Source organism: Loxodonta africana, chromosome 22 (genome assembly GCF_030014295.1).
Source record: "Loxodonta africana isolate mLoxAfr1 chromosome 22, mLoxAfr1.hap2, whole genome shotgun sequence".
In the NCBI taxonomy this organism is placed as follows: Eukaryota; Metazoa; Chordata; class Mammalia; order Proboscidea; family Elephantidae; genus Loxodonta; species Loxodonta africana.
The window spans coordinates 23,869,311-23,895,958 of NC_087363.1; the positions used below are offsets into that span (position 1 = coordinate 23,869,311).

General features: G+C 39.8%; 1 protein-coding gene across 1 annotated transcript in view; it reads left to right on the forward strand.

The window, feature by feature from the left end:
- The first annotated feature begins 273 nt into the window (after positions 1 to 273).
- Positions 274 to 26,648, forward strand: part of PRKAR2A (protein kinase cAMP-dependent type II regulatory subunit alpha) — an 84,804-nt gene continuing 58,429 nt past the window's right edge. The window contains exon 1 of the mRNA XM_003409883.4: positions 274 to 587. Coding sequence (XP_003409931.2) covers positions 338 to 587 — 250 coding nt within the window. The 5' untranslated portion in view covers positions 274 to 337. The remainder of the gene's footprint in view (positions 588 to 26,648) is intronic.

Sequence of the window (26,648 nt, forward strand, 5' to 3'; positions counted from 1 at the left end):
TGGCGCTCGGCGGGGACGCGCACGCCCGCGGCCGCGTGCGTCACAACCCGGGAGCCTGCCCCGCCCCTGCCCGCCCGCGCGTCGGTCTCCGCGGCGGCGGCGGCGGTGGCGGCCCAGTGACAGCGGCGGCGGCGGCTCCAGGCCGGGGGAGATAACGCAGGTCGCGCGGCCCGGAAACGCCGACCCGGCCGAAGCGCGGCGCGGTGTGAGGAAGGCCGGACCGGGGCCGAGCGTGAGGAGACCGTGCGGCCGCCAGGTGAGGGGCCGGCGTCAGGGAGCGCGGGAGGCAGTGGCCGCCGGCGGCCCAGACCCGCCCGTCCCCGCGGCCACCGCCGGCATGAGCCACATTCAGATCCCGCCAGGGCTCACGGAGCTGCTGCAGGGCTATACGGTGGAAGTGCTGCGGCAGCAGCCGCCCGACCTCGTCGACTTCGCGGTAGACTACTTCACCCGCCTGCGTGAGGCCCGCCGCCTGGCCCCCGTCCCGCCCGCCGCCGCCCCTACTCGCGTTTCCTACGGGCCAGAGCCCAGCCCCGAACCGGTCGCCGATGAGGAAGACGAATCGGAGGACGAAGAGGACTTGGAAGGTAGGCGGCGGGCGGGGCCGAGGTTCGCTGAGGGACGAGGGGCTGTGCAGGGGGTCGCTAGAGGGCAGAGGACCGCGGGGGGCCGGGCGTCCCGCCGGGGACCGGGCGTCCCGCCGGGGGCCGGGCGTCCCGCCGGGGACCGGGCGTCCCGCCGGGGGCCGGGCGTCCCGCCGGGGGCCGACCGACCGCCTGGGCAGTGACCTCAGGGGTCTGGAACGGAGTTTCTCGGGTGTCCCGGAGCCGCCAGGGTGAACCTCGCGCGCCCCAGTTCCAAATCGAGCTCCAGGGCCCTCAGAACCGTAGAGCGCACCGAAGGGTTTGTCAGATTCAGCGGTGAAGGAAACGTGCGCGCCTTCAGCCGGGTGGTGGCGCGGAGCGCGCGCCGGCCTCGTCCGAGGAGCCTTCGCCTCTTCTTGAGGCCCGTCTCGTTTTGTTCTGAAGACAGGAGCACTAGCATCGGTGATTCATATTTGATTTTCTGGACGGTAACCTTGTTTGGTTATAATTAATTTTCCGAAAAACTTGCAGCATGGACAGAAGTAGAGAGAAAAAGTAAACCTCTGTATACCCATCACCCAGATTCTGCAGTTGACAGTATGGTTCATCTAGTACTTTTTCTTTTTTGCCTTTGTTGAAGTATATTAAAGCAAATTCCAGACAGATTATTTCACCCCTGCGTACTTGAGTATGTATTTTAAAATACAGGCTCTGGAAATATTCTTTATTTATGTTTTTTTAATTTGGTTAAAACAATTGAATTTAATTTTATGAGGGTGAGCAGAATAACAGTCTCTTCTTTGCGTTTAAAAAATTTTTGATAGTTTCTGCCGTTATACAATCAGTTTTTAAAAATAAACTGTAAAAATCTTGATAAATGTGTGGGCTGCAGAAAAGAAAGATAACACTTTTACATCTGATTTAAGCGAGGATGTCAAGAAGCAATTCCATTTCCTTGGTTGCTTCAATATAGGCTTTATCAGTTTGACGATAGAATTATCTTACTTTTGAACAGCTAAAATTTAACATAACAATTAGGCAGGCCCATAAAACGAGACTAAATGGGCACACCAGTCCAGGGGCAAGGAAGAGAATGCAGGAGGAGACAGGAAAGCTGATAATGGGGAACCCCAGGTCGAGAAGGGGAGAGTGTTGACATGTGGGGTTGGCAACCAATCAATGTTACAAAACAATGTGTATTCATTGTTTAATGAGAAACTAGTTTGCTCTGTAAAACCTTCATCTAAAGTACAATTTAAAAAAAACAGCGGTGAAAACACTTGAGAGACAAAGTTAGAGCCTTGGAATTGAAGTTCTGCATTGTTCAGTTCTGGCCCCCCATTCCACCCACTGCTAGCAAGGAGTTGATTGCTGTAGGAGGTTGTAAGCATCAGGACAAGGTCCCTAAGTTTGTTCATGCTAAAAGAATAGAAATTACTCTTCTGTGTTTCCGTTGACTTTTTGCACATTACATTATAGGTTTTCATAATAAATCTGGAAATCAGAAGTTGTTTTCCAAATCTCTCCCACAGATTTACTTTGTGATTTTGGACAAATTGTCAAATGTGTTTCATTTTAGATTTACTTATCTTTAAAATAGGGACAGTGACAGCAGTATTCCAGGGATAGATGTGTTTAAGAGTTTTATTTTAGGAGTGACTCAGGGTTTTTTTTCACTGTCATTCTCTGTAAATTGCAAAGTTGTAACTTGTTTTGCCACAGTTTTTATTTACACAAAACATTAGAGGAATATCTTAAAAACTACCCCCTTAAGTAAAAGAGTTTCACATTTTTTGTATTATGTCTTTATTCTTTGTCATGTTTGATATCTTTTTCAAAATTGAGTTGATTTAACATGGGCTTTGGTCTTTTTGACTAACCCCCTTTTATAACATGTTTAATAAAAAGCTGAGCTCTTAAAAAAAAAAGTTGACGTAAAATCTTTGTAACACTGTGCTCTATTGCTGTTTAAATTTTTTATTTATGTCTTAAGTAGTTGCACTATGTGTAATTATAGAAATAAAAGCTATACATAAAGAAATGAATTTCTATTTATAAATAATAGATTAAAAATACATTCCACGTTATTAGAGTAATAAGCCCCCACCACCTAAAATTAGATCAGATATACCCGTTCTATTTATAGAACTATGTATAGCTAGGAGGCTTTGCTTAGTAAGATCCTGTATAATGGCATGACTAACCATCATTTCCATTTATAAATTGCATGCTAAATAGGAAATAATTAAGTAACTTATTAGCTGTTATTTGTTTTAGTAACAACTTAGATATCAAAGAGCATATCAAAATATGACTATTAAAATGAATATCTAACTCTTGGGAAGGCCTGAAGAATTCAGACTTATTAAGTTACTCTGATTGCATCATAAAGACAGTAGATTGGCATTCAGACTTGATTCACTTCTGAAATTACCATAAAACATTTTATGCTTGTGGTTCTCCTCAGCATTTTTTTGTAACAGCTTTTTAGAGATTTAATTCACATTCCATATAATTCCCTCATTTAAAGTGTACAATTCAGTGATTTTTATCCACAGATATGTGCAACCGTCACCACAATCAATTTTAAAACATTTTCACCACCCCAAAAAGACACCCCATATTCTTTAGCTATCACCTCCTGTGTCCCATTCCTCTCAGGCTTAAACAATCATAATTTGCTTTCTGTCTCCATAGATTTGCCTATTCAGGATATTTCATATAAATGGAATCATACAATGTGTAGTCTTTCACACCTGACTTCCTTCATTTACCATGTTTTCAAGGTTCATCCATGTATCAGTACTTGATCCCTTTTCATTACTGAATAATATTCTGTTGTATGGATATGCCACATTTTGTTTATCCATTCATCACTTGATGGACATTTGGGTTGTTTCCACTTTTTGACTATTGTAAATAGTGTTGCCATGAACATCAGTGTACAAGTTTTTGTGTGGACATGTGTTTTCATTTCTCTTGGTTATATACCTAGGAATAGAATTGCTGAATCATATGTTAACTCTGTGTTTCGCTTTTCGAGAACTACCAGACTGTTTTCCTATGTGGCTGCACCATTTTACATTCCCACCAGCCAGGGGTGGATTATGCAATAAGCAAGGTAAGCATAGTGCTTACCTTGCTTACCAGATCATCTGTAGTGAACAATTTCACATGTTTTCACCAAATCAGAGATTCTTCTCCTGTGACTGACATCTGTCTCTCTCCCAACCTTACAGCACTTCCCTACTGAATCAAAGCCTCTTTTCAAATTTACAATCCCTGACAGGGGTGGATGACCCAGTAAGCAAGCTAAGCACAGGTTTACTCGTGCTTACCTTCTAATCTGTACTGATGTGGTAAAACCCATGTGAAATTGTCCACTGCAGATTAGTAAGGTAAGCACGAGTAAACCTGTGCTTATCTTGCTTACTGGCATAACTCAGAATGAGGAGAAACAGCTGCAAACTTCCATTAATAATAGGAATGAGGAATGTACTAAGTATGAATCTAGAAAAACTGGAAGTTGTCAAAAATGAAATGGAATGCATAAATATCTATCGCCTAGGCGTTAGTGAGCTGAAATGGACTGGTATTGCTCTATTGGTCATATGGCCTACTATGCTAGGAATGAAAAATTAAAGAGGAATGGTGTTGCATTCATCTTCAAAAAGAACATTTCAAGATCTGTCCTAAAGTACAATGCTGTCAGTGATAGGATAATATCCATAGGCCTACAAAGAAGAAGAAAGTAGCTAAAAAGAAGAAATAGTTAATACAACTGTTATTCAAATAATACAACTATTATTCAAAATTATGTGCCAACCACTAAGGCCAAAGATTAAGCAATTGAAGATTTTTACCAACTTTTGTAGTCCAAAATCAATCAAACATGCAGTCAAGATGCATTGATAATTACTGGTGATTGGGATGCGAAAGTTGGAAACAAAGAAGGATTGGTAGTTGGAAAATATGGCCTTGGTGATAGAAATGATGCCAGAGATCCTATGACAGAATTTTGCAAGACCAGTGACTTCTTCATTGCAAATACCTTTTTTCAACAACATAGACAGTGACTATACATGTGGACCTTGCCAGATGGAATACACAGGAATCAAATTGACTAAATCTGTAGAAACAGACTATGGAAAAGCTCAATATCGTCAGTCAGAACAAGGCCAGGGGCCAACTGTGGAACAGACCATCTGTTGCTCATATGCAGGTTCAAGTTGAAGTCGAAGAAAATTAAGCCCACGAGAGCCAAAATACAACCTCGAATATATCCACCTGAATTTAGAGACCATCTCGAGAATAGATTTGATGCATTGACCACTAATGACTGAAGACCAGACAAGTTGTGGCACGACATCAGGGACATCATACATGAAGAAAGCAAAAAGGTCATTACAAAGACAGGAAAGAAAGAAAAGACCAAAATAGGTGTCAGAAGGGACTCTGAAATTTACTCTTGAATGCAGAATAGCTAAAGCAAATGGAAGAAATGATGAAGTAAAAGAACTAAACAAGATTTCAGAGGTGGGCTTGAGAAGACAAAGTATTATAATGAAATGTGCAGAGACCTGGAGTTAAAAAACTAAAAGAGAAGAACAGGCTCAGCACTTCTCAAGCTGAAAGAACTTAAGAAAAAATTCAAGCCTCAAGTTGCAATATTGAAGGATTCTATGGGCAAAATATTGAACGACTTGGGAAGCATCAAAAGAAGATGGAAGGAATACACAGAATCACTGTATCAAAAAGAATTGGCTCAACTATTTCAGGAGGTAGCATATGGTCAAGAACCAATGGTATTCAAGGAAGAAGTCCAAGCTGCACTGAAGACATTGGTGAAAACAAGGCTGTGGGAATTGATGGAATACCCACTGAGATGTTTCAGCAAATGGATGCAACACTGGAAGCGCTCACTAGTCTGTGCCAAGAAATTTGGAAAACAGCTACCTGGCCAACTGACTGGAAGAGATCCATATTTGTGCCCATTTCAAAGAAAGGCGATCCAATAGAATGAGAAAATTATCAAACAATATCATTAATATCATATGCAAGTAAAATTTTGCTGAAGATAATTCAAAAGCGGTTGCAGCAGTACAGTGACAGGGAACTGCCAGAAATTCAGGCCGGTTTCAGAAGAGGTCGTGGAACCAGGGATATTATTTCTGATGTCAGATGGATCTTGGCTAAAAGCAGAGAATACCAGAAAGATGTTTACCTGTATTTTATTGACTATGAAAAGGAACTTTGACTGTGTGGATCATAACAAATTATAGATAACATTGTGAATGGGAATTCCAGAACACTTAATTGTGCTCATGCAGAACCTGTACATAGACCAAGAGGCAGCCATTCAAATAGAACAAGGGGATAACTGCACAGTTTAAAATCAGTAAAGGTATTTTCAGTTGCCTCATATGCATGTGAAAGCTGGACAATGAATAAGGAAGATTGAAGATGAATTGATGTCTGTGAATTATGCTGTTGGTGAAGAATATTGAAATAACATGGAGTGCCAGAAAAACAAATCTGTCTTGGAAGAAGTACAGCCAGAGTGCTCCTTAGAAGTGAGGATTATGAGACTTCGTCTCACATACTTTGGACGTGTTATCAGGAGAGATTAGCTCCTGGAAAAGGACATCATGCTTGTTAAAGTTAGAGGGTTAGCAAAAAAGAGGTAGACCCTCATGGAAATGGAGTGACACAGTGGCTACAACAGTGGGCTCAGTCATACGTTTGTGAGGATGGTGCAGGACCAGGCAGTGTTTTGTTCTGTTGTACATAGGGTTACAATGAGTCAGAGCTGACTAGATGGCACCTAACAACAACAACAGCCCTCTCTCCAACCAAGTGGCAACCACTAATCTACTTTCTGTCTATAAATTTGCCTGTTTTGGACGTTTTATATAATTAAGTTTTTGTTTCTGGCTTCTTTTGCTTAGCATGTTTTTAAGATTCATCCATGTTGTAGCACGATCAGCTCTTTGTTTATATGGCTAAATACTCTTCCACTGTATGGATACACCAAATTTTGTTCGTCAACTCTTCAGTTAAGGAGCCCTGGTGGCACAATATAAAGGAATGAAGTACTGATCTTGCTACAGCATGGATGAGCCTTGAAAACGTTATGCTAAGCAAAAGAAGCCATGTACAAAAGCTTCACTTTTATATGATTCCATTTATATAAGATGTCCAAAATAGGCAAATCGTAGAGACAGAAAGTAGCGGTCAAGAGCTCGGCTGCTAATCAAAGGGTCAACGATTCAAACCCACCAGCCTCTCTGTAGGACAAAAGGTCTGACGATCTGCTCCCATAAAGATAACAGCCTAGGAAACCCTGTGCGACAGTTTTGCTCTGTCGTGTAGGGTTGCTATGAGTCGGAATGAGCTTGATGGCACACAACAACTCATCAATTCATGTATCTTGGGTTGTTTCTACTTTTTGGCTATTATAAACAATGCTGCTATGAACACTTGTGTACAAAATTTCATGTAAGCATATATTTTAAATTCTCTTGGAAAAATAGCTAAGAATAGAATTTCTGGATCATATGGTAACTATATGTTTAACATTTTGAGGAACTGCCAGACTTTTTCAAAGTGACTGCGCCAGTTTACATTCCCATCAGCAGTTCAGGAGGGTTTCAGTTTTTCTGTACCCTTGCCAACACTTGTTATTGTCGTCTTGATTATAGCCATCCTAGTAGGTGTTATTGCGGCATTTGTGGTTTAGTGGTGGAATTCTTGCCTTCTGTGCTGGAGACCTGGCCAGGATTCCTAGCCAATGCACTTCGCGCACAGCCACCACCGGTCTGTCAGTGATGGCTCGTGTGCTGCTGCGATGCTGAACAGGTTTCACTGGAGCCTCCAGACTAAGACAGACTAGGAAGAAAGGTGTGGCAACCTACTTTCAACAACCATCCAGTGAAAACCCTGTGGATCACAGTGGTCCTGTCCACAGCTACTCATGGGGATGGCACAGGACTGGCAGCTTTTTTGTCCAGTTGAGGGGAGGGTGGATTGAGGTAGCTAACAACAACAAATAGGTGTGAAGTGGTATCTCATTGTAGTTTTCATTTGCATTTCCCTGATAACTGATGACATTGTCATCTTTCAATGTGCTTGTTGGCCATTTGTATCTCTTCTTTAAAGAAATGTCTGTTCAGATCCTTTGTCCATTTTTAAATTGGCTTTTCTTTTTATTGTTGAATTGTAAGAGTTCTTTGTATATTCTGGATACAAGTCCTTTATTAGATACATGATTTGTAAATATTTTCTCCCATTTTGTGAGTTGTGTTTTCATTTTCTTGATTGTGTCCTTTGAAGCACCAACTTATTTTTGATGAAGTCCAATTTATCCATTTTTTTTTCCTTTTGTTGCTATGCTTTAGTTATCATATCCAGTCTACTTTTCTCTGTGTCCTGACGCCCACCCAGCCCACCCTCCCCCCAGTAGTTAAAGCTGTTCTCTTCCTTTGTGTGGACAATCACCATAGCTTCTTGTCTTGGATGCCTTAACCTTCAAGCTATTCTCCACCCAGCAGCTAAAGAGATCTTTTAAAAATGGAGATCAGATCACATCACCTTTCTCCTGAAATCCCTCCACTCCAATTAGAATAAATTCTAGTTATCTTCCTAGAATCTTTTTCATACTGCAGGAATTGGTTCCTGTTTGTCTCTTAAGTGTCTCTCTCCAGCGTCATACCACTCCCCTCCCCCCACCACCCCATTGTCTGCTAAGCTTCTTTCTGACTCACCAAGCTTTTTCTCTCCCCACTGAGTTTGTGGTTGCTGCTGGCCTTGCCTTGGTCACTCTCCCCTATCTCTGACCAGCCAGCAGCTCCTCTTCAGGCCTCACCTTAATTCTACCTTCTCAGAGAGGCTTTTCCACATTGCCATATCTAGAGTGGGTTCTCTTACTGTTCTCTATTATAACACTCCAGTTGGTTACCTTAGAGCTCTAGTAAAAAACCAAACCTGTTGCTATCAAGTCAAGTCTGACTCAGTGACCCCGTAGGACAGAGAAGAACTGCCCCATAGGATTTCCAAGAAGCAGCTGGTGGATTCGAACTGCCAACCTTTTGGTTAGCGGCCAAGCTCCTAACCACTGCGCCACCAGGGATCCAAGTAGTGACCTATAATTCTCTTTTATTCTTTGTTGTTTCTCTCTCCCTAATTAGAACATAAAGCTCTATGAGGATGGGTACTGTTCTGCCTTGTTCTTTGTGCTTATTATACAGCTTGGCCCATAGTTGTTGCTTCAAAAGCTGTTGTTGAGTAAAAGAGTGGGTGAATGACTGAAAAGCTGATTTTGGAGACTGGTAGCACAGAGCACACTGTGGTAGCACAGAGTTGGACGAGAAGGAAGGAACTGGTCAATCAGAGGTATTGGAAGCAATGGAGAGGTCAAATGAGGTAAGGCAGGTAAAGGTTGGAGTGGTTGGATCCAGTTGTGATTTCCAAGGGTAGAGGCTGCAGTGGTAGATGAGATCAGGTGGCAGTGGGTCAGGGAGTTTGTGTCTGTGGAAGGCAGGGCTACAGAAGGTAGAGACAAGGGATGGGGGAGTACACTTTAAAGATGTGAAGGAAGGACAGGGTGGTAGTACACTTTGAAGATGTGAAGGAAGGACAGGGTGGTAGATTGAAGGAGCAGTGGGTCTGAGGGAAGGTTTTTGGCTTTGTTACTTGAGTCAGTCTTTGGATGTTTATGTGCAGAGGGAAAGGAGCCAATGGAGAGGTAGCAGCTGATGGAGCAAGGTCCTAGATGGGTAGGTGGGCAGAACAGAGGGTAAAAATAGGGGCATCTCGTATTCAGAAACTGGTATTTGTTTTAGCTTATTATTTAATTTATAAATGGGTAATTTAGTGTTTTAATTCTCTGTGCCATGGATTCAGGACCTTCTCTTTTACTTGAATTTCATAGAGGTGAATGTTGAAGCTAAGAGAAAATTATGTCTTTGAAACAGGTTATTGATTTTTCTAGCTTATCTGCCTGTTGACTATTTTGAATGCCGTGAACACATGGAAGGAAACCAAATGCATTTATTTAAAGATCTCTGTAAGTCAGACTTTGGTTTTTGTTTGTTTGTTTTCTTCTTTTTTAAAAGTATCAGCTTCCTCTACACAAAATCTTTTATCTAGAAAGGAAGGAAAAGGCAACTTATCGAAACCTCTTTCAAGTCTCAAAACTCTTCAGTATCTGATAAGAAATGATGAGTTTTATACATATGGATAAATTTTATTTGTAGCAATTTTTTATTTGTTGCTTCTTACAAACTTCATACTTTCTTGAATAAATAAAAAAAAAAAATTAAAGGTCACTAGCGTAATAAAGGAAACCCCGGAGGCATAGTGGTTAAGTGCTGTGGCTGCTAACCAAAGGGTCGGCAGTTCGACTCCACCAGGCACTCCTTGGAAACTCTATGGGGCAGTTCTACTCTGTCCTATAGGGTCACTGTGAGTCGGAATCGACTCGACGGCACTGGGTTTGGTTTTTAGTGTAATAAAAATGTAGGCAGTAATTGTAATAATGACTGAATTATTTTCCACAGGCTTATTATGACATAATTTATTAGCTCCAGTAACTGACTTTTACATTGTTGTTTCTGAAAGTAGCCAGATACTTAAAATCAGCAGTTAACTCATTTGGTTATCCTTGGATTGCTTTTGATAGAGATCCCTATTTGAGAATGCAGAAGATTTCCTGCTTTTTCCTCAGCACTGTACCTGATACTTACTGTTAATAATATTTTCAATTTTGTGAAAAAGAGTGCTGTCCCCCAGTGATCTGCTTGCAAGCTGATTTTACTATAAAAAAAAAGAATAAGACGGTCTCCAATGAGAAAAGTGAGCTACATAGTACTGTGAAGCACACATACTACTCCTCTCCCTAGTTTTTCTCTCTAAGAGATAGTATAAGCACTGATTCATTATATCATTATTAACATGTCTCCTCCTGGCAGGCAGTTTCAGCTTCCTGGGTGTGAGAATGTGGGGTTGCTGCTCCCCACAGATGTCTCTCCTGTGCCGCTGAAACACATGCAGCCTTCTAAGCTTTTACTGCTCAATGGTAGTAAAGCTTGTAACTCTCCTGCCCTTTTTTGAGAGTGGTTATGGAAGTAGGCTGTGTGGAAGAAATAATTTTCCAAACATAAAACAAAAGGTGGACTGTCTTTGTATGGTAGCTCTTCTTAAAGAAATATGATTATTAAAACAATTAGAGGCTGCCTGTTCACAGAGTAAGAATTCACAGAACAAAGGATTCACTCTAGCGTTAATACAACTGAGCTCCATTAATACTTTTTTTTTTAATTGTGCTTTAGATGAAGGTTTACAGAACAAATTAGTTTCTCATTAAACAATTAATACACATATTGTTTTGTGACATTGGTTGCCATCCCTGCAACATGTCTGCACTCTTCTCGACCTTGGGTTCTCCATGTCCATTCGTCTAGCTTTCCTGTCCCTTCCTGCCTTCTCATCCTTGTGCCAGGGCTGATGTGCCCATTTAGTCTCATATATGTAGTTGAGCTATGTTTATTATTGTTTGTTTTATGGGCCTGTCTAATCTTTGGCTGAAGGGTGAATGTCAGGAGTGACTTCAGTACTGAGTTAAAAGGGTGTCTGGGGGCCATACTCTCAGGGTTTCTCCAGCCTCTATCAGACCAGTAAGTCTTGTCTTTTTTTGTGAGTTAGAGTTCTACATTTTTTGCCAGCTCTGTCCAGGACCCTCTATTGTGAACTCTGTCAGAGCAGCCAGTGTTGGTAGCTGGGCACTATCTAGTTGTGCTGGACTCAGTCTAGTGGAGGCTGTGGTATTGTCCATTAGTCCTTTGGACTAATCTTTCCCTTGTGTCTTTAATTTTCTTCATTCTCCCTTGCTCCAGACAGGGTGGGACCAGTGGAATATCTTTGATGGCTGCTCACCACTTATACATTGTCAATAACCAATACGCAGCTTTTGAAATGTCTTCATTCGAAGGATGAATCTGGGGCCTCTGGACAAACCACAGATGCATAATCTTTGGAAGGATAGGTTGGATGTACTTGCCTACATTGGAGACTTTGTGAGGAGCCTGTTTTCATTGTCTTTGATGAAGAGTGGCCTTAATTTACAGCTCTGTTGCAGGGTGAGAGATTATGTCAAGATTAGATCTTTACTTCGAAAAATGGATCAGGGCATCCCATTCAAATAGAAAGCAGCTTGCAGAAAAATGATTTAAGGGAAATATTTTGCTTATGAAGAGTCCCTTTTGTTATAATTATAGAGATGTAGTTACAGGAATGAAAATAGGTGTTGGGACAGCTATTTTTTGCCTCTAAAACATGTGGCCCGTTGGGACTATTCTTGTAATAGCGTATATTCATGATAAATTTTTCTCATATAATTTTTCCTGTTTAGGTAAAATTTAGTGTATGGCTCTTTGGAATTTAAGAAAAAGAAAGTCAAAATGTTCACAGGCTGGTAACTAGAACTTTCAGCTTATTTCTTTTGCATTTGAGGTTTTATTTCAATGAATTTAACATCTAAAAAACTGATAGCTAGAGTTTTTATCCATTTCTTCCTGGGAATTTGTCAGCAACAGGTTTTTGTTTTTATATTGTGGTAAAATTATACACAACAAAACATTCCCCAATTCAACATTTCTACTTATAAAATTCTTGATTACATTCTTCATGTTGTACAATCATTCTCGCTGTTCTTTTCCAAAATATTTTACCACCATTAACATAAATGTAATGCCTCCTATACAAAAACACCTTCTTTTTCTCTCTCTCCCTTCTGTGGTAATGACTAATAATCTTAGGTTTCTGTGTATTTTCTAATTTCATATAAGTGAGGTCATACAGTATTTGTTCTTTTGCAACTGATTTATTTTGTTCAGCATAATATTTTCAAGTTTCATCCATGTTGTGGCATGTATCAGGACTTCATTTCTCTTTATGGCTGAGTAGTATTTCATTGTATGTATATACTACATTTTGTTTATCCATTCATCTGTTGATGTACATTTCGATTGTTTCCACCGCCATTGTGAATATTGCTGCATTGAACATTGTTGTACAGGTTTCTGTTTGCATTCCTGCTTTTACTTCTGGCTGTGTAACAGTAGTTCTGTGTTCAGCTTTTTGTGGAACCACCAGACTGTTTTCCATAGCAGCTGTACCATTTTATATTCCCACTAGCAATGGATGAGGGTTCCATTTTCTTTATAATCTTGCCAACATCTGTTTTTTTTTTTTTAATAATTGTTGCCATTCTAATGGGGAGGTGAGGAGGTATCTCATTGTGGTTTTGAGTAGTGTTTCTAATGACTAGTGATGTTGAACATCTTTTCATGTGCTTGTTGGCCATTTGAATATCCTCTTTAGTGAAATGTCTGTTCAAGTCCTTTGGTCATTTTTTGATTGGGTTGTTGTTTCGTTGTTAAGTTGTAGAAGTTTTTTAAAAATGTACTTTGGGTATTAGACCCTTAACAGCTACATGATTCCTGAAAGTTTTCTCTCAACCCGTAGGTTGTCATTTCACTTTGTTGATAAAGTCCTTTGATGAACAAAAGTCTTTAATTTTTATGAAGTCCCATTTATCGATTTTGTCTTTTGATGCCCTTGCTTTTGTTGTCGTATTTATAAATCCACCATTAAAAACTAGGTCCCACTGCCATGCCCCTATATTTTCTTCTAAGAATTTTACGGCTTTAGTTTTCACATTAGGTCCTTGATTCATTTTGAATTGGTTTCTGTGCATGGTGAGAGGCATGAATATTGATTGATTCTTCTGCATGTGGAAATCCAATTTTTCCAGCATCGTTTGCTGAAGAGACTCTTCCTTCCTCATTGAATGAATTGAGCACCCTTGTAAAAGAATCAGTTGACTGTAGATGTATGGATTTATTTCTGGACTCTCAATTCTGTTTCATTGGTCTAAATCAAAAACCAAAACCTGTTGCAGTCGAGTCGATTCCGACTCATAGTGACCCTGTAGAACAGGGTGGAACTGCCCCATAGAGTTTCCAAGGAGTGCGTGGTGGATTTGAACTGCTGACCTTTTGGTTAGCAGCTGTAGCTCTTAACCACTATGCCACCTTTGGTCTATATGCCTATTATTATACCAATGCCAGGCTGTTTTAATTACTGTGGCTTTATAGCATGTTTTGAATTAGGAAGTGCAAGTCTTCCTACTTTCTTCTTCAAGATTGCTTTAGCTATTTGGGCTCCCTTAACCTTCCATATGGAAACCCTGGTGGCATAGTGGTTAAGTGCTACAGCTGCCAACCAAATGGTCACGGTTCAAATCCACCAGAGACTCCTTGGAAGCTCAGTGGGGCAGTTCTACTCTGGGTCACTAAGAGTTGAAAGGAAACCCTGGTAGCATTGTGGTTAACAGCTACGGCTGCTAACCAAAAGGTCGGCAGTTCGAATCCACCAGGTGCTCCTTGGAAACCATATGGGGCAGTTCTACTCTGTCCTATAGTGTCGCTATGAGTCGGAATTGACTCGACGGCAATGGGTTTTTTGGTTTTGGTAAGAGTCGGAATTGACTCGATAGCAACGGATTTGGTTTTGGTTTTAACCTTCCATATAAATTTGAGGACTATCTTTTCTGTTTCTGCAAAGAAGGCTGTTGGAATTTTGATGGGAATTGCATTCAATTTATAATTGCTTTGGGTAGTATTGACATCTTAACTATATTAAGCCTTCTAATCCACAAACATGAAATATCCTTCAATTTATTTAGGCCATCTTTAATTTCTTTTAGTAATGTTTTATAGTTTCTTGTATCCAAGTCTTTCACCTTCCTGGTTAAATTTATTCCTAGGTACTTTTTCTTTTAGGAGTCCTGGTGACACAATGGTTAAGACTCGGCTTCTAAGTGAAAGATTGGTAGTTTGAACCTACCAGCCATTTCACGGGAGAAGAAACCTGGTAATCTACTCCTGTTAAAGTTTTCAGCCTAGGAAACACTCTGGGGCTGTTCTGCTCTGTCCTTTGGGGACGCTATGAGTCAGATTGACTCGACAGCGTACGACAGCTTTATTCTTCTAGATGCGGTTGTAAATGATAACGCTTCATTAATTTCCTTCTCTGCTTGCTCATTGCTGATGTGTAGGAACCTGACTGATTTTTGTGTGTTGACCTTGTACCCTGCCACTTAGCTAAATGAATTTATTTGCTGTTATAGCTTACTTGTGGAATCTTTGAGGTTTTCTATGTATAGATCATGTCATCTGTGAAAAGGAATAGTTTTACTTCAGCAACAGTTTTAATATGTAATGCCCACAAGATATTGTCTGTGAAGCCAGTAACTAATGATGTAGAAATTAAGATAGTTTTTATTGATAAACCAGTGGCTGGAGAATTATTGTTCGATTTGCAATGTAATTAAGCACTTTTGTTTTTTGAGACATTTAGTATTTTTAAAGAAATACTTTGGGGAGTTTACTTCATGCTGAAAATAGACATATTTATCGCCATTATGTTCTTGAGCATTCTTTGGGGGAACATTATCAAGGCTTTGGGTTTGGTGACTCCATGATCATTAACAGTGCAGGTGGTTTGTTTTGCTATTTCCAGACCAAGGTTCTGATGCTTAACTTTTGGGTTGGTTTCTCAGCTCACAGAAAAGAAGTCTTATCTGGTTGGTGATGTTCCTGGGTTTTTTCCTAGTAATCACCAGATCATTCTCAAAGTATGGTTAACTCAAAAATTGCATACCAAATTTTAAAAATGGTATGTAGCCTAGTAGATGAGTGCTATCTGAAATGCTAGTAATTGAGGATGGGATCTAAAAAATGAATAATCAGCTGTGGTCTTGGATATCTTTTTTGTTTGTCTTTATTTTTGTAAGTTGCCTAGAAAGCTTTAGCAGTTTGTGTTATATTCCTATTATAATTCTACTTAAACTGAGAGCCAGGTGTGAGTTGGAGAGAGGATATACACCAGAAAGGGGACACGACCTTTAGTCCTTTCCAGCTTGGGTAATAGGCAATCATTCATCCTGTCCATTTATATTTAGTGTCTGTCTGTATGTGCCAAGTCTCTACTAGACAAAAGGTGGCAGGAAAGTGCCCCATTCCGAACCCTTTGAAGCTTTTAGTGTGATGTGATAGACATGTGAAATCTTTATGTGCTGTGATAGAGAAGAGATGCTCAACCCTTGGAATGGAGCTGTCTTGGAGTACGGGGTTGAGGTAGAGAGGGACCTTTTTAGGCAGAGGGAGCTCCAGGTGCAGAGAGATGTCAAACCTGTTACTGTGTATGTGGAAAGGGGTGGGTTGTGATGGTTGTTTGAGAATAAGTGTCTATGTTTGCTGGCTGGATCTAATTGCTAGGGCAGTGGTTTGCATAATTTGCATAGAGTGGATCACTGTACACCTGTGTCAGAATCACCGTCTGCTGGTTCCCCACACCCTGAGATGGCTGGATTTTTGTCCTACTTTTTTATGATGGAAAATGTCAAACATTGACAATGGTGAAAAGAATAATGTAATAAACCCCCTTCTACTGATCACCCAATTTCAATTATTAACTCATGGCCAGTGATAAGATGGTAAATGTTTAACAACCGTCTCTGATTTATAGCATTTGCCAATTTTCCTGGGGTGAATTCTCCTACCATGGCCAATTTCACGCTGCTAAGAACAAAAACAAATAATAATAAAATAAATAATTTTTTTTTTTTTTTAAGAACACAGAGCTGGGGAAAGAGTCTCAAGATCATTTCTCCTGAGCTAGTACTAGCTGGCTTCAGCACATGAATCATTCCCAGTCAAACTGCCCCCCCACCCCCATTATTAAAAAAGTCCTAGAAATAATTTTATCCATAAGTATTTTAGTTTATATCTCTAAGCACTTTTCTAATATGTATATGTGTATGTATATATCCATAAAATGTTTATATATATATATCCCCACAAATTTTATTACATCTATATAATGTAATTGCTTGTTACATCTGGATAATTCCTTAATATCAAATATCCAGTTTGTGTTAAAATTTCTCCACATCTCCAAATAAGGTCCATGCATTACATTTGGTTGCTGTGTCGATGAAGTCTCTCTTAATCTATAAGATCTCTCTTCATCTCCTTTTTCACCCTTGCAGCTTTTTTGTAGAAGAAAGAAACTTGTTTATTTTGTAGAATTTTCCACAATCTAGTTTGCTAATTGGATCCCCATGATGTTTGCATCAAAGTTCCTCTGTTCGCTGTTTTTCCTCTAAATTGTTAGTTAGCTCTAGAGTCCATAAAACCCATTGCCATTGAGTTCGTTCCAACTCCTAGCGACCCTATAAGACAAAGTAGAACTGCCCCATAATTTCCAATGAGTGGCTAGTGGATTCGAACTGCCAAGCTCTAGAACAGTGGTTCTCAATGCAAGGTCCCAAGACCAGCAATGTTAGCATCACCCTGGAAACTTGTTAGAAATACATATTCTTGGCCCCACCCCAGGCCTATTGAATTAGAAACTCTGAGGGTAGGGCCCTGAAGCCTGTGTTGTAACTAGCCCTCGAGGTGATTCTGATGTACTCTGAAATTCGAGAACCATTGCTCTACAGGCTTGCTCAGATTCAGGCTTGAAATTTTTTTTCTGAAACTATTTTATAGTTTTTTGTATTTTATAACTGCTTTCCTTTTTTTTTTTTTTTTTAGGAGGCACATAGGGCTGATTGGTGTGTTATTTACAATGCTGATGGTCATGTTGATCCTTGCCTAGATTAGATCCATTAATTCACTGGGGTTGCAAATGACAGTGTTTTAATTTTTTCATTTCTTCTTCAGGAACATTTCTGGAACATTTCTCTAAGTAAAAATTCCACTCATAAACTCAGGTACCCTGTGGTATAGTTTGTTCAAGGAGTCCTGGTGGCACAGGGTTGAACTCGTGGCTGCTTACCAAAAGGTCAGTGGTTAGAACCCACCAGCAGCTCCACTGGTTTGTCTATGAGTAAGAATGGACTTGACGGCAAACAGCGTAGTTTTTGGGGGGCGGGGCCGGGGGGATGGATAAACCCACTGACAATGAGTCCATTCTGACTCATGGCAACCCTATAGGACAGAGTGAAACTGCCTCGTAGAGTTTTGGAAAGGTAGGATAAATGCTTGAGGCTTTCCTTTTATTTACCTATTTCTAGAATAAGTTGGTTCCTTAACATCTTCCAAATGTGAGTGTTATGGATTGAATTCTGTCTCCCAAAACTTGCCTGGCTATGATTGTTCCCCATTTTGTGATCTGATGTGATTTTCCTATGTGTTGTAAATTCTGCCTCTATGATATTAATGAGGAAGGATTAGAGGCAATTATGTTAACGAGGCAGGATTCAATCTACAAGATTAGGTTGTATCTTGAGTCAGTCTGTTTTGAGATATAAAAGATAGAAGTGAACAGAGAGATAAGGCGGGACCTCATACACCCAGAAAGCAAGGCCTGGAGCAGAGCGTGTCCTTTGGACCCGAGGTTCCTGTGCTGAGAAGCTCCTTGACCACCGAAAGGTTGATGACAAGGACCTTCCTCTAAGACAGAGAGAAAAAGGCTTCCCTAGAGCTGATGCCCTGAATTCAGACTTCTAGCCTCCTAAACTGTGAAAGAATAAATTTCTGTTTGTTAAAGCCATCCACTAGTGTTATTTCTGTTATAGCAGCCCTAGATAACTGAGACAGTGACCAATGAGCTATTCGTTTTTCGTTTTTCTAAATATCAGTATGAACTCAAGGATTTAACTATTTATGACATGTTTCAGTCCATTGCTGTTTTGTTCTTATTTGATGCTCATGTTATCCCATCTTTGTCCAGCAGAAGCCCTTCAAATTGCTTCCTGATTCCTTTTGACATGATCTTAGTAATCTTTTATGGCTTCTCTAATTAATGTAGGATAAGATTTTCCAGCCTAGTTACATTTTTAGCTCCAGACCTGGAATTAGCAGTTTCTTTAAGGAATCCTGTTTACTTTTAGGCAAAAATGGTAAAAACCACAATCTGGACCATAGGGGTGCTCCATGCGACTTGAATTAGTCGTATTTCTGATTCAAATTCAAGAGTCCAGTGTTTTTGTTGTTGTTGAGACTATACACAGCAACAAAGTACACCAGTTCAAGTTTTTACATGTACAGTTCAGTGAACTTGATTACGTTGGAGTTGTGCAGCCATTCTCACCCTTCTTTTCTAAATTGTTCCTCCCCCGTTAACAAACTCAATGCCCTGTAGGAGTCCTAGCTAATGTTTTGAGTTGCTGCTGTCAATTTAATTCCATAGACAAGGTTCTTAAAAGAGCATAATGCTCAGTTAAACTATTGTTTTTATTGTTTTGCTCTGGAGTTCTAAATAACTCTAGCCTTCAAAGTATGGAAAGAATTGGTAGCAGAGTGTAAACTGTGAACCAATTGAACAACTGCTAATTGTTCATTATGGTTAATGTACTACATTGTACACTTAACCTGTCAGGTGGTGGTTTTGTCTTTTCTGATTCTACTTGAGATCTAATACAGTTTTCAAAGCAAATATGTCCAGGATAAACCTTTATTTAACCAGTGATAATTAATGAATATGCATACTCAGACATCTTCACTAATAGGTTAACAAAAAATGTAATGCCAGTAGTCAGTCTTTATGGTTAACGCAACTTCCTGCTTGTTATCAGTTATTACAACTGATAACCCTTTGAAGAACAGGAATGCATAGCATCCAAGGCTGACAAGAGAACAATGATTGTGAAAATCTACACTGGCTTACAGATCAGAGACGTGAGAATTGTTTTTCAGTATCAGATCACAGAGGTACAGAGCTGATTTTTTTAATGACAGTGAATAAAATAAAGCCTGTTAGTTCTTTAACAATAAGGATTTTTTAACAGTAATTTTTAAAAAAGTTTATATTAGTCATGAGGGAAATGCAAGTTAAAACCATGATGAGATATCACTTCACACCCTCTATAATAAGAAAGATAGATAATAGCAGGTGTTGGCAAGTGTGTGGAGAAATTAGAACCCTCATACACTACTAGTGGGAATGTAAAATGGTGTCGTTGCTTTGGAAAACAGTCTGGCAATTGCTCAAAAGGTTAAACTTAGCGTTACCAGATGACCCAGCAGTGCCACTCCTAGGTACACACCCAACAGAAGTGAAAACGTATGTCCGCACAAAAACTTACGTACACATGTTCATAGCAGCATTATTCATGATAGCCAAAAGGTAGAAACAACCCAAATGTCTATCAAATGCTAGGTAAAGAAAATACATTCATGCAGTGGGATGTTATTCAGAAATTAAGTACTGATACATACATGGTACAACATAGATGAATCTTGAAAACATTATGCTAAGTAAAAGAAGTCATTCACAAAGGACCACATTTTGTGTGATTTCATTTATATGAAACATCCAGGATAGACAAATCTGTAGAGAAAAAAGTAGATTAGTGGTTCCTTAGGGCAGGGGGAATGGGGTGTTTAGAGGATAATAGCTAAAGAATATGGGGTTTCTTTTTGGGATAATGAAAATGTTCTGAAATTGATTTTAGTGATGGTTGCACAGCTCTGTGAATGTACTAAAAGCCATTGAATTATAAATGGATAAACTGTATAATATGTGAATTATATCTCAATAAAGCTGTCGTTTTAAAAAGGCAGTTTAAAAAAAAAGTTAAAGCTTATCTTAGAAAAGTACCCAGTTGTAGACCAGGTTCGTCAATAAATTTTGATTAGTTTGAGAGTACTGATATTTGATAAATGGAGCTATTCTCAGAAAATATTCAGTCAGGATTCCAGGGACAAATTTATAATGTGGCTTTTAGCTTCATTTTTTAAAGGCATTTTAGGAATTTCAAGAAAGAGAAGGTACTTTTACAAAGTTGCATGGATGTCAGCGTTGCCCAGGTTTGGACCCCCAACCAGCGTCTGCAGGGTTGTTTCTGAATGTTATCTTTCCATAGTCACCTAGTTGTATGCTTGAAAGCATGGGCTCTGAAGCTGAGACTGCCCACCCCTAGTCCTAGTTCCACCTTTGTTAGTAGAATAAAGAATAAACAAAACCTCTTTTGCCTTAGTTTCTTTATGTATTGAGTAGGACCTCATAAGGTTTGTGTGAGAATTAAATGTTATAATACTTATAAGGAACCCTGGTGGCACAGTAGTTAAGAGACACAGTGAGGTACAGCTGCTAACCAGAGGGTCGACAGTTTGAATCCTCTAGCTGCTCCTATGGGCCGTTCTAATTGGTCCTATAGGGTCACTACGAGTCAGAATTGACTCAGTGGCAACAGGTTTTTTTTTTTTTTTTTTTAAATAATAAAGTGTTAGGCCAGGTTCTAGCACATAATTGGTAGTTATTGTTATTGTTATTCCATCTCCACAATTTGTTGTAGTCTTTGTTATCTTGATAGAGTTTGCTTTTGACTTCTGTATTGATTAGGATTAAGTTTGGTTGTGAGGGGCAAAAAATCCAGAATAATAACACCTTAAAGGAAGTTTGAAGTTGAGCAGTCCAGGGCCAGTAGGGAGCATTGTGAAGTCAGGGATCCAGGCCCTCCTATCCTGCTACTCTGACAGCCTTATTTCTACTGTCCTCTAGAGTCAGAAGTCAAAAGATAATATCTAAAACTAAAATAGAGAAGTTGCAGTATAACCACATTATTTAAAATTATAAAGTAAGTAGCCAAAAGAGTTGATGTGGTTGCCTCTGGAGAGCAGGACTGGGAGTAGGGAGAGATAGGCTAAAGGACTGCTGTGTTTTGTTGTTGTTTTTGTTTTCTTGGTTTTAAGCCATATAGTACTATTTGGCTTTAAATCTATAATATTTATTTAGTTTGATTAAAACATTTTTTAGAAAGTTGGAATTGTATTGTACTGTGGTTGTGCACCTTCTTTCACATAACAGTGTATCTTGAAGGTTTTTCCCATGTCAGTTCATATAGGTCTGTTGTGTCCATTTTTATGGTTGCATAGAGGTTCATATGCTAGCTGTACCAATATTTTCTTTATTTTTCTAGGGCTAGATACCTTTTTTTTTTTTTAATATTACATACAATACTGTAGTGATTGTATTAATTTATATCTGTGGGCCCCTAAGATCCCTGGTGGACTAGTGGTTAAGAGTTTGTCTGCTATCTAAAAGGCTGGCAGTTCGAATCTACCAGCTGCTCCTTGGAAACCCTATGGGCCAGTTCTGCTAGGCCCTGTAGGGTCACTATGAGTCGGATTCGACTCAACAGCAGTGGGTTTTTGTTTTGTTTGTTTGTTTATGGGCCGGTGTGTGAGTTTTGTTGAAAACACATTCCTAGAATTACTAGATCTAAGACAGTTCATATTTAAAATTTTAACAGAGACTGCCAAATTGTCTTCCAAAATTTTAGGATCGTGTGCGGAGAACAGATTGTTAAGAAGCAAGATTGGCAGTGGGAAGCCAGGATCAAAGACTGTTGCGATCATACAAGCAAGAAATGATGTACTTTGGACTAAGATGACAGATCTGGAGATCGAGAAAAATAGACTGATTGGAGAGATAAAATGGCAAGGAAAACAGATGGAATTATTAATGAAGTAGATGTGAGTAGTGAGTGGAAGGAGTCAAGGATGACTCTGAGGGACCAGTGATATCAGTTAGAATTGCCACTTGAGATGAAACCTGCTTGCCGTGGCCAGACTAGATGAATTCATAGATACTTTGCAGCTCTGACGTTTTATGTTTTTGGACTCCATGACAATACCCTTATTTACATATTGAAGGATGTCCATGTTGAAGAATATGTCTTTGATAATTATGGAGATAGATTTTCATTTGATTGGAATTAACAAGCTTGCTTACCTTCCAGCCCGCCGGTGCTTAGAGCTTGCTTTCTCTAGACCAGGTACTTTCCTTCTCTCCCTCTTCCTGTATGCTCCCAGAGCACTCTGCATTTGCCTCTGTTGTAATAGCTGTAATGTGTTTTTCAGTTTTTTTGTTCACTCCCCCACTAGATCCTAAGATCCTTGTAGGCAGGACCCATATCTGAATCACCTTTATTTCCCTACTGGATAGCATAGTGCCGGTCATAGGAGGGGCTCAGTAACTATTTGTTGAATGGTTGAATGAATATGTATTTGCCAACAACTGTATTGAATGACTTTTATTTAATTCAAAGATAGAGGAATTCATACAGAAGAAATAATGTAGAAGAAAATCGTGATTTTAGAGCAAGCTATTTGACAAGTCAGCCCACAAGAGAGCTTATTTGAGAAGTTTGGTGTTTAAGGGAAGCTATGTGAATCTTATAGCGAGAGGCTCTAAAAAGGTCAAATAAGAGTCAAATAAGAGGGATATAAAATACTAGACAGACAAATGGGCAAGACTCAGTGAGGTAGGTTTCATTGTTAGGATACCTTCATTTCATTTGTACCAGCAGAAACTGCCATTTCAGGTGTGGCTAATTGACTCCATTAACAGCTGCACCCTTTGCCATGAGAAAAACTGGATGATACCTGGCTACCATTACTGAACATTTCGATCAAAGATTCTATAAAAGAGTCCTGATCAAAAGGGGGGCGGGGGAGGAATGCAGAACAGAATTTCAAATTTCATGGGATCCAGACTTTGAGCCATGGAGACTAGATGAAACCCTGAAACTATTGCCCTGAGATAATCTTTAAACCTTAAACCAAAAATATCCCCTGAAGTCTTCTTAAAACAAAACAATAGTTTAGCTTAACTAATAAAGAATGTCTGCCCTGAGCTTTGTGTTATTTTAAGATCTGTCTATATGGGATTAAATTGATGACAGCAACCTCCGAAGATTAGATAGGAAACTTAGGGGCAATGAGTTTATGTTAATGGCAGAGGAACAACTCAGAAAAGGAGGGTAAGAATGATTGCACAACTGGAAGAATGTAATCAGTGGCACTGGATTGTACGTGTAGAAATTGTTGAATTGGTGTCTGTTCTGTTGTGTATATCTCAACAACAACAGCAAAAAATGATAAAAAGTGAAAATTATAAAAAGAAAGAAACTGCTCTTCCAAAGCAAAAACCCCATTTGAACTTTTTCATTAAGCTTCGAAGACTACTTACCTAGTTTAACCAGCATAAGACTGTATAGAAAGAAAAAGTGAAGAAGGAATAGCAGCACTCTTTGCCTCTTCTGACCACAGAAGGCAGAAAGAATTTGTATGTGAGTTTATGGTGAATGGTTTTTTTCATCTTTTTTCTTTTTTCTTGTGAGCCAACAGTGAGCCCTCTGGTTCACTGAGTCTCAGAACCCCAAATGGGTTGCTCAGCAGTTTTTTGGGGGGCTTTTCCCACTTCATTGAATGGTCCTTCTTGATACCCAGCCCCTCCCTCACCTATGTTTCCAGCCACCCTGGGACTTTTACACTTCCCCAAAGACTTTTCTTGCTGATGGGGCTTCTCTGAGGCTATTTCATTTGCCTACAGGTGCTCTTTCATTCCCTGGCCTATGGGACCCTGGTACACCTGCTAAGCTTTAATGGCAGCCCTTCCTGGCTACCCCCCTCATTATGAGTGACCACTCTTATGGGCCTGACTAAAAGCTTCATATCCCACTTTTGATATTTACAGTATTGTGCTATGCTATATTGGTCTACCAAACACAAGGCCCTCATTATACCTGATTTTTAACATTGTCTTTTCCATAACACTACAAAAAAACCTAGTAGAAAGAGTTCAGTATTTGTTTGCCGTTCTCTTGGCCTTCAGTACCACTCCAGACTGAGGGTTAGAGTGAAATTTCTTTGCTTATTTCATCCCTTCTTCAGTTTGGTCCTGGTATTCATGTGAAGCACAGTTAGGTTTGTTTGTTTTTATTTGATTTCCATTTGTTTTTCTTCTGTACTGTTCCTTACTGCTTTAATTTTATTTTTCTAATATGTATAAAATTAACCTGCTTCCAAAAGTCAAACTATACAAAGAAATATACTCAGAGAAATTTCACTTCTTTTATTCCTTCCACTTCATTCCCCACCATCACATCTGATAGATAATAAACTTCGTTGTTTCCTGGATTATTCCTTCTGCCTTTTTTTTTTTTTAGGATTAAGTGAGTTTATTACATAAGTTATTTTTACTATTTATTTCGAAATAATTATAGATTCAGAGGAAGTTGCAAAAAATATGTATGGATGTACCATTTACCTTGTTTCCCCAAAAGTAATGTCTTGAGTAAATATAGTAAATATCGAAACAAGGAAATTGACATTGGTATAGTCCATAGAGGAAACCCTGGTGGCGTAGTGGTTAAGTGCTACAGCTGCTAACCAAGAGCTTGGCAGCTCAAATCTGCAGGGTGCTCCGTGGAAACTCTATCAAACAGTTCTGCTCTGTACTGTAGGGTTGCTATGAGTTGGAATCGACTCGACGGCAGTGGGTTTGGTTTATAGTCCATAGAGATTGGGTTTTACCAGTTATACATTCACTCCTTTGTGCATGCTTATGCAATTCTATCACATATGTAGATTTGTGTAATCATCACCTCACTCAATATACAGGACACTTCCATCATAACAAAACTTATATCCACACAAATACCTGAGCATGAATGTTTATAGCAGTTTTATTCATAATTGCCAAAACAACCAAGATGTCCTTTAATAGGTGACTGAGCAAACAAACTGTGATATATCCATAAAATAGAATATTATTCAGCAATAAAAAGGAATAAGCTATCAAGCTGTGAAAAAATATTGAGGAACCTTAAATGTATATTTCCAAGAGAAAGAAACCCATCTAAAAAGGCGACATACTATAGAATTCCAACTATATGGCATTCTGGAAAAGGCAAAACTCTAAAGACAATAAAACATTCAGTGGTTGTCAGGGGCTGAGGGGACAGAGCGAGACAAATATGTGGATCACAGGAGCTTTTTAGGGTAATAAAACTATTTGGTATGATACTGTAATGGTGGATACTGTCATACATTTGTCAAAAACCCGTAGACGTGTACAACAAAAAGAGTGAACCCTATTGTAAACTATGGACTTCAGTTAGTAAAAATGTATGAGTATTCATTCATCAGTTGTAACGAATGTACCACACTGCTGTGCCGGGAATTACTAATTATGGCCCTTCCAGCCGTGGTCTTATAACTCCCACCCCAGTGATTGGGCAGGACTGTGTGATAGGGTCATTGTGGCCCACCAAATGGATTGGTCAGTTTTGCCATCCCGCTGGGCTTGAAATGAGCCACCCCAGAGGCAGGAAAAAGGAGAATCCCACCACCACCAAGGAAGAACAGCTGGGAGCCAGCATACCCTTTGGACCTGGGATTCCTGTGCTGGGAAACTCCTGGAAGCAGGAGACCGAGAAAGAGAGCAGCTGTAACCCTGAAGATAATGAGAAGCAGTGACAGGAGAGACCCAGCAGCTGAAGATGGTGTGGTAGGTGTCCCAGCCCACAGAGAGAGAAAGCTGAGTGCCTTTGAGCAGAGGCCTAGGGCCAGGGAGAGGCATGCCTGTGAGCACAGCTGGGAAGATGCTGTCCTGATGGAAAAACTGTATCCTTGAGTGTCCTTGAGTCTGAATTTTAACCTGTTACTTCCGTAATAAACCCCGTAATTGTGAGTATGGTCTGTGAGTTCTGTGTGGCAATTACAGTGAATTACTGAACCCAGCAGAGAACTAGAGAGTGCCAAGGGAAGGATGGTTGGTGTCAGAGTTGGTAAAGATGGTGGAGAGAGAAGGAATCAGCTTTAGCCTATTGATCTTGATTTTCCTTCCCCCTTGTGAAGTTAGAGGAGGTCAGACACTGCCCCCACACCATTTTTACACACACTAATGCAAGGTGTTAATAATGGGGGAAACTGGAGGGAGGGGGGTAATAGTAGCTCGCTGTACTTTCTGCTCAGTTTTTCTGTAAGCCTAAAACTGCTCTAAAAAATAAAGGCTACTGATTTAAAAAATCAATGTAATCAACAATATCAACAGACTAAAGAAGAGAAATAACATGGTCATATCAATTGATGTAGAAAATACATTTGACCAAATCCATCACCTATTCATGATAAAAAATTTTCAACAGACAAGGAATAGAGGAGCCATTCCTCAACTTGATAAAGAGCATCCACAAAAATTCTACAG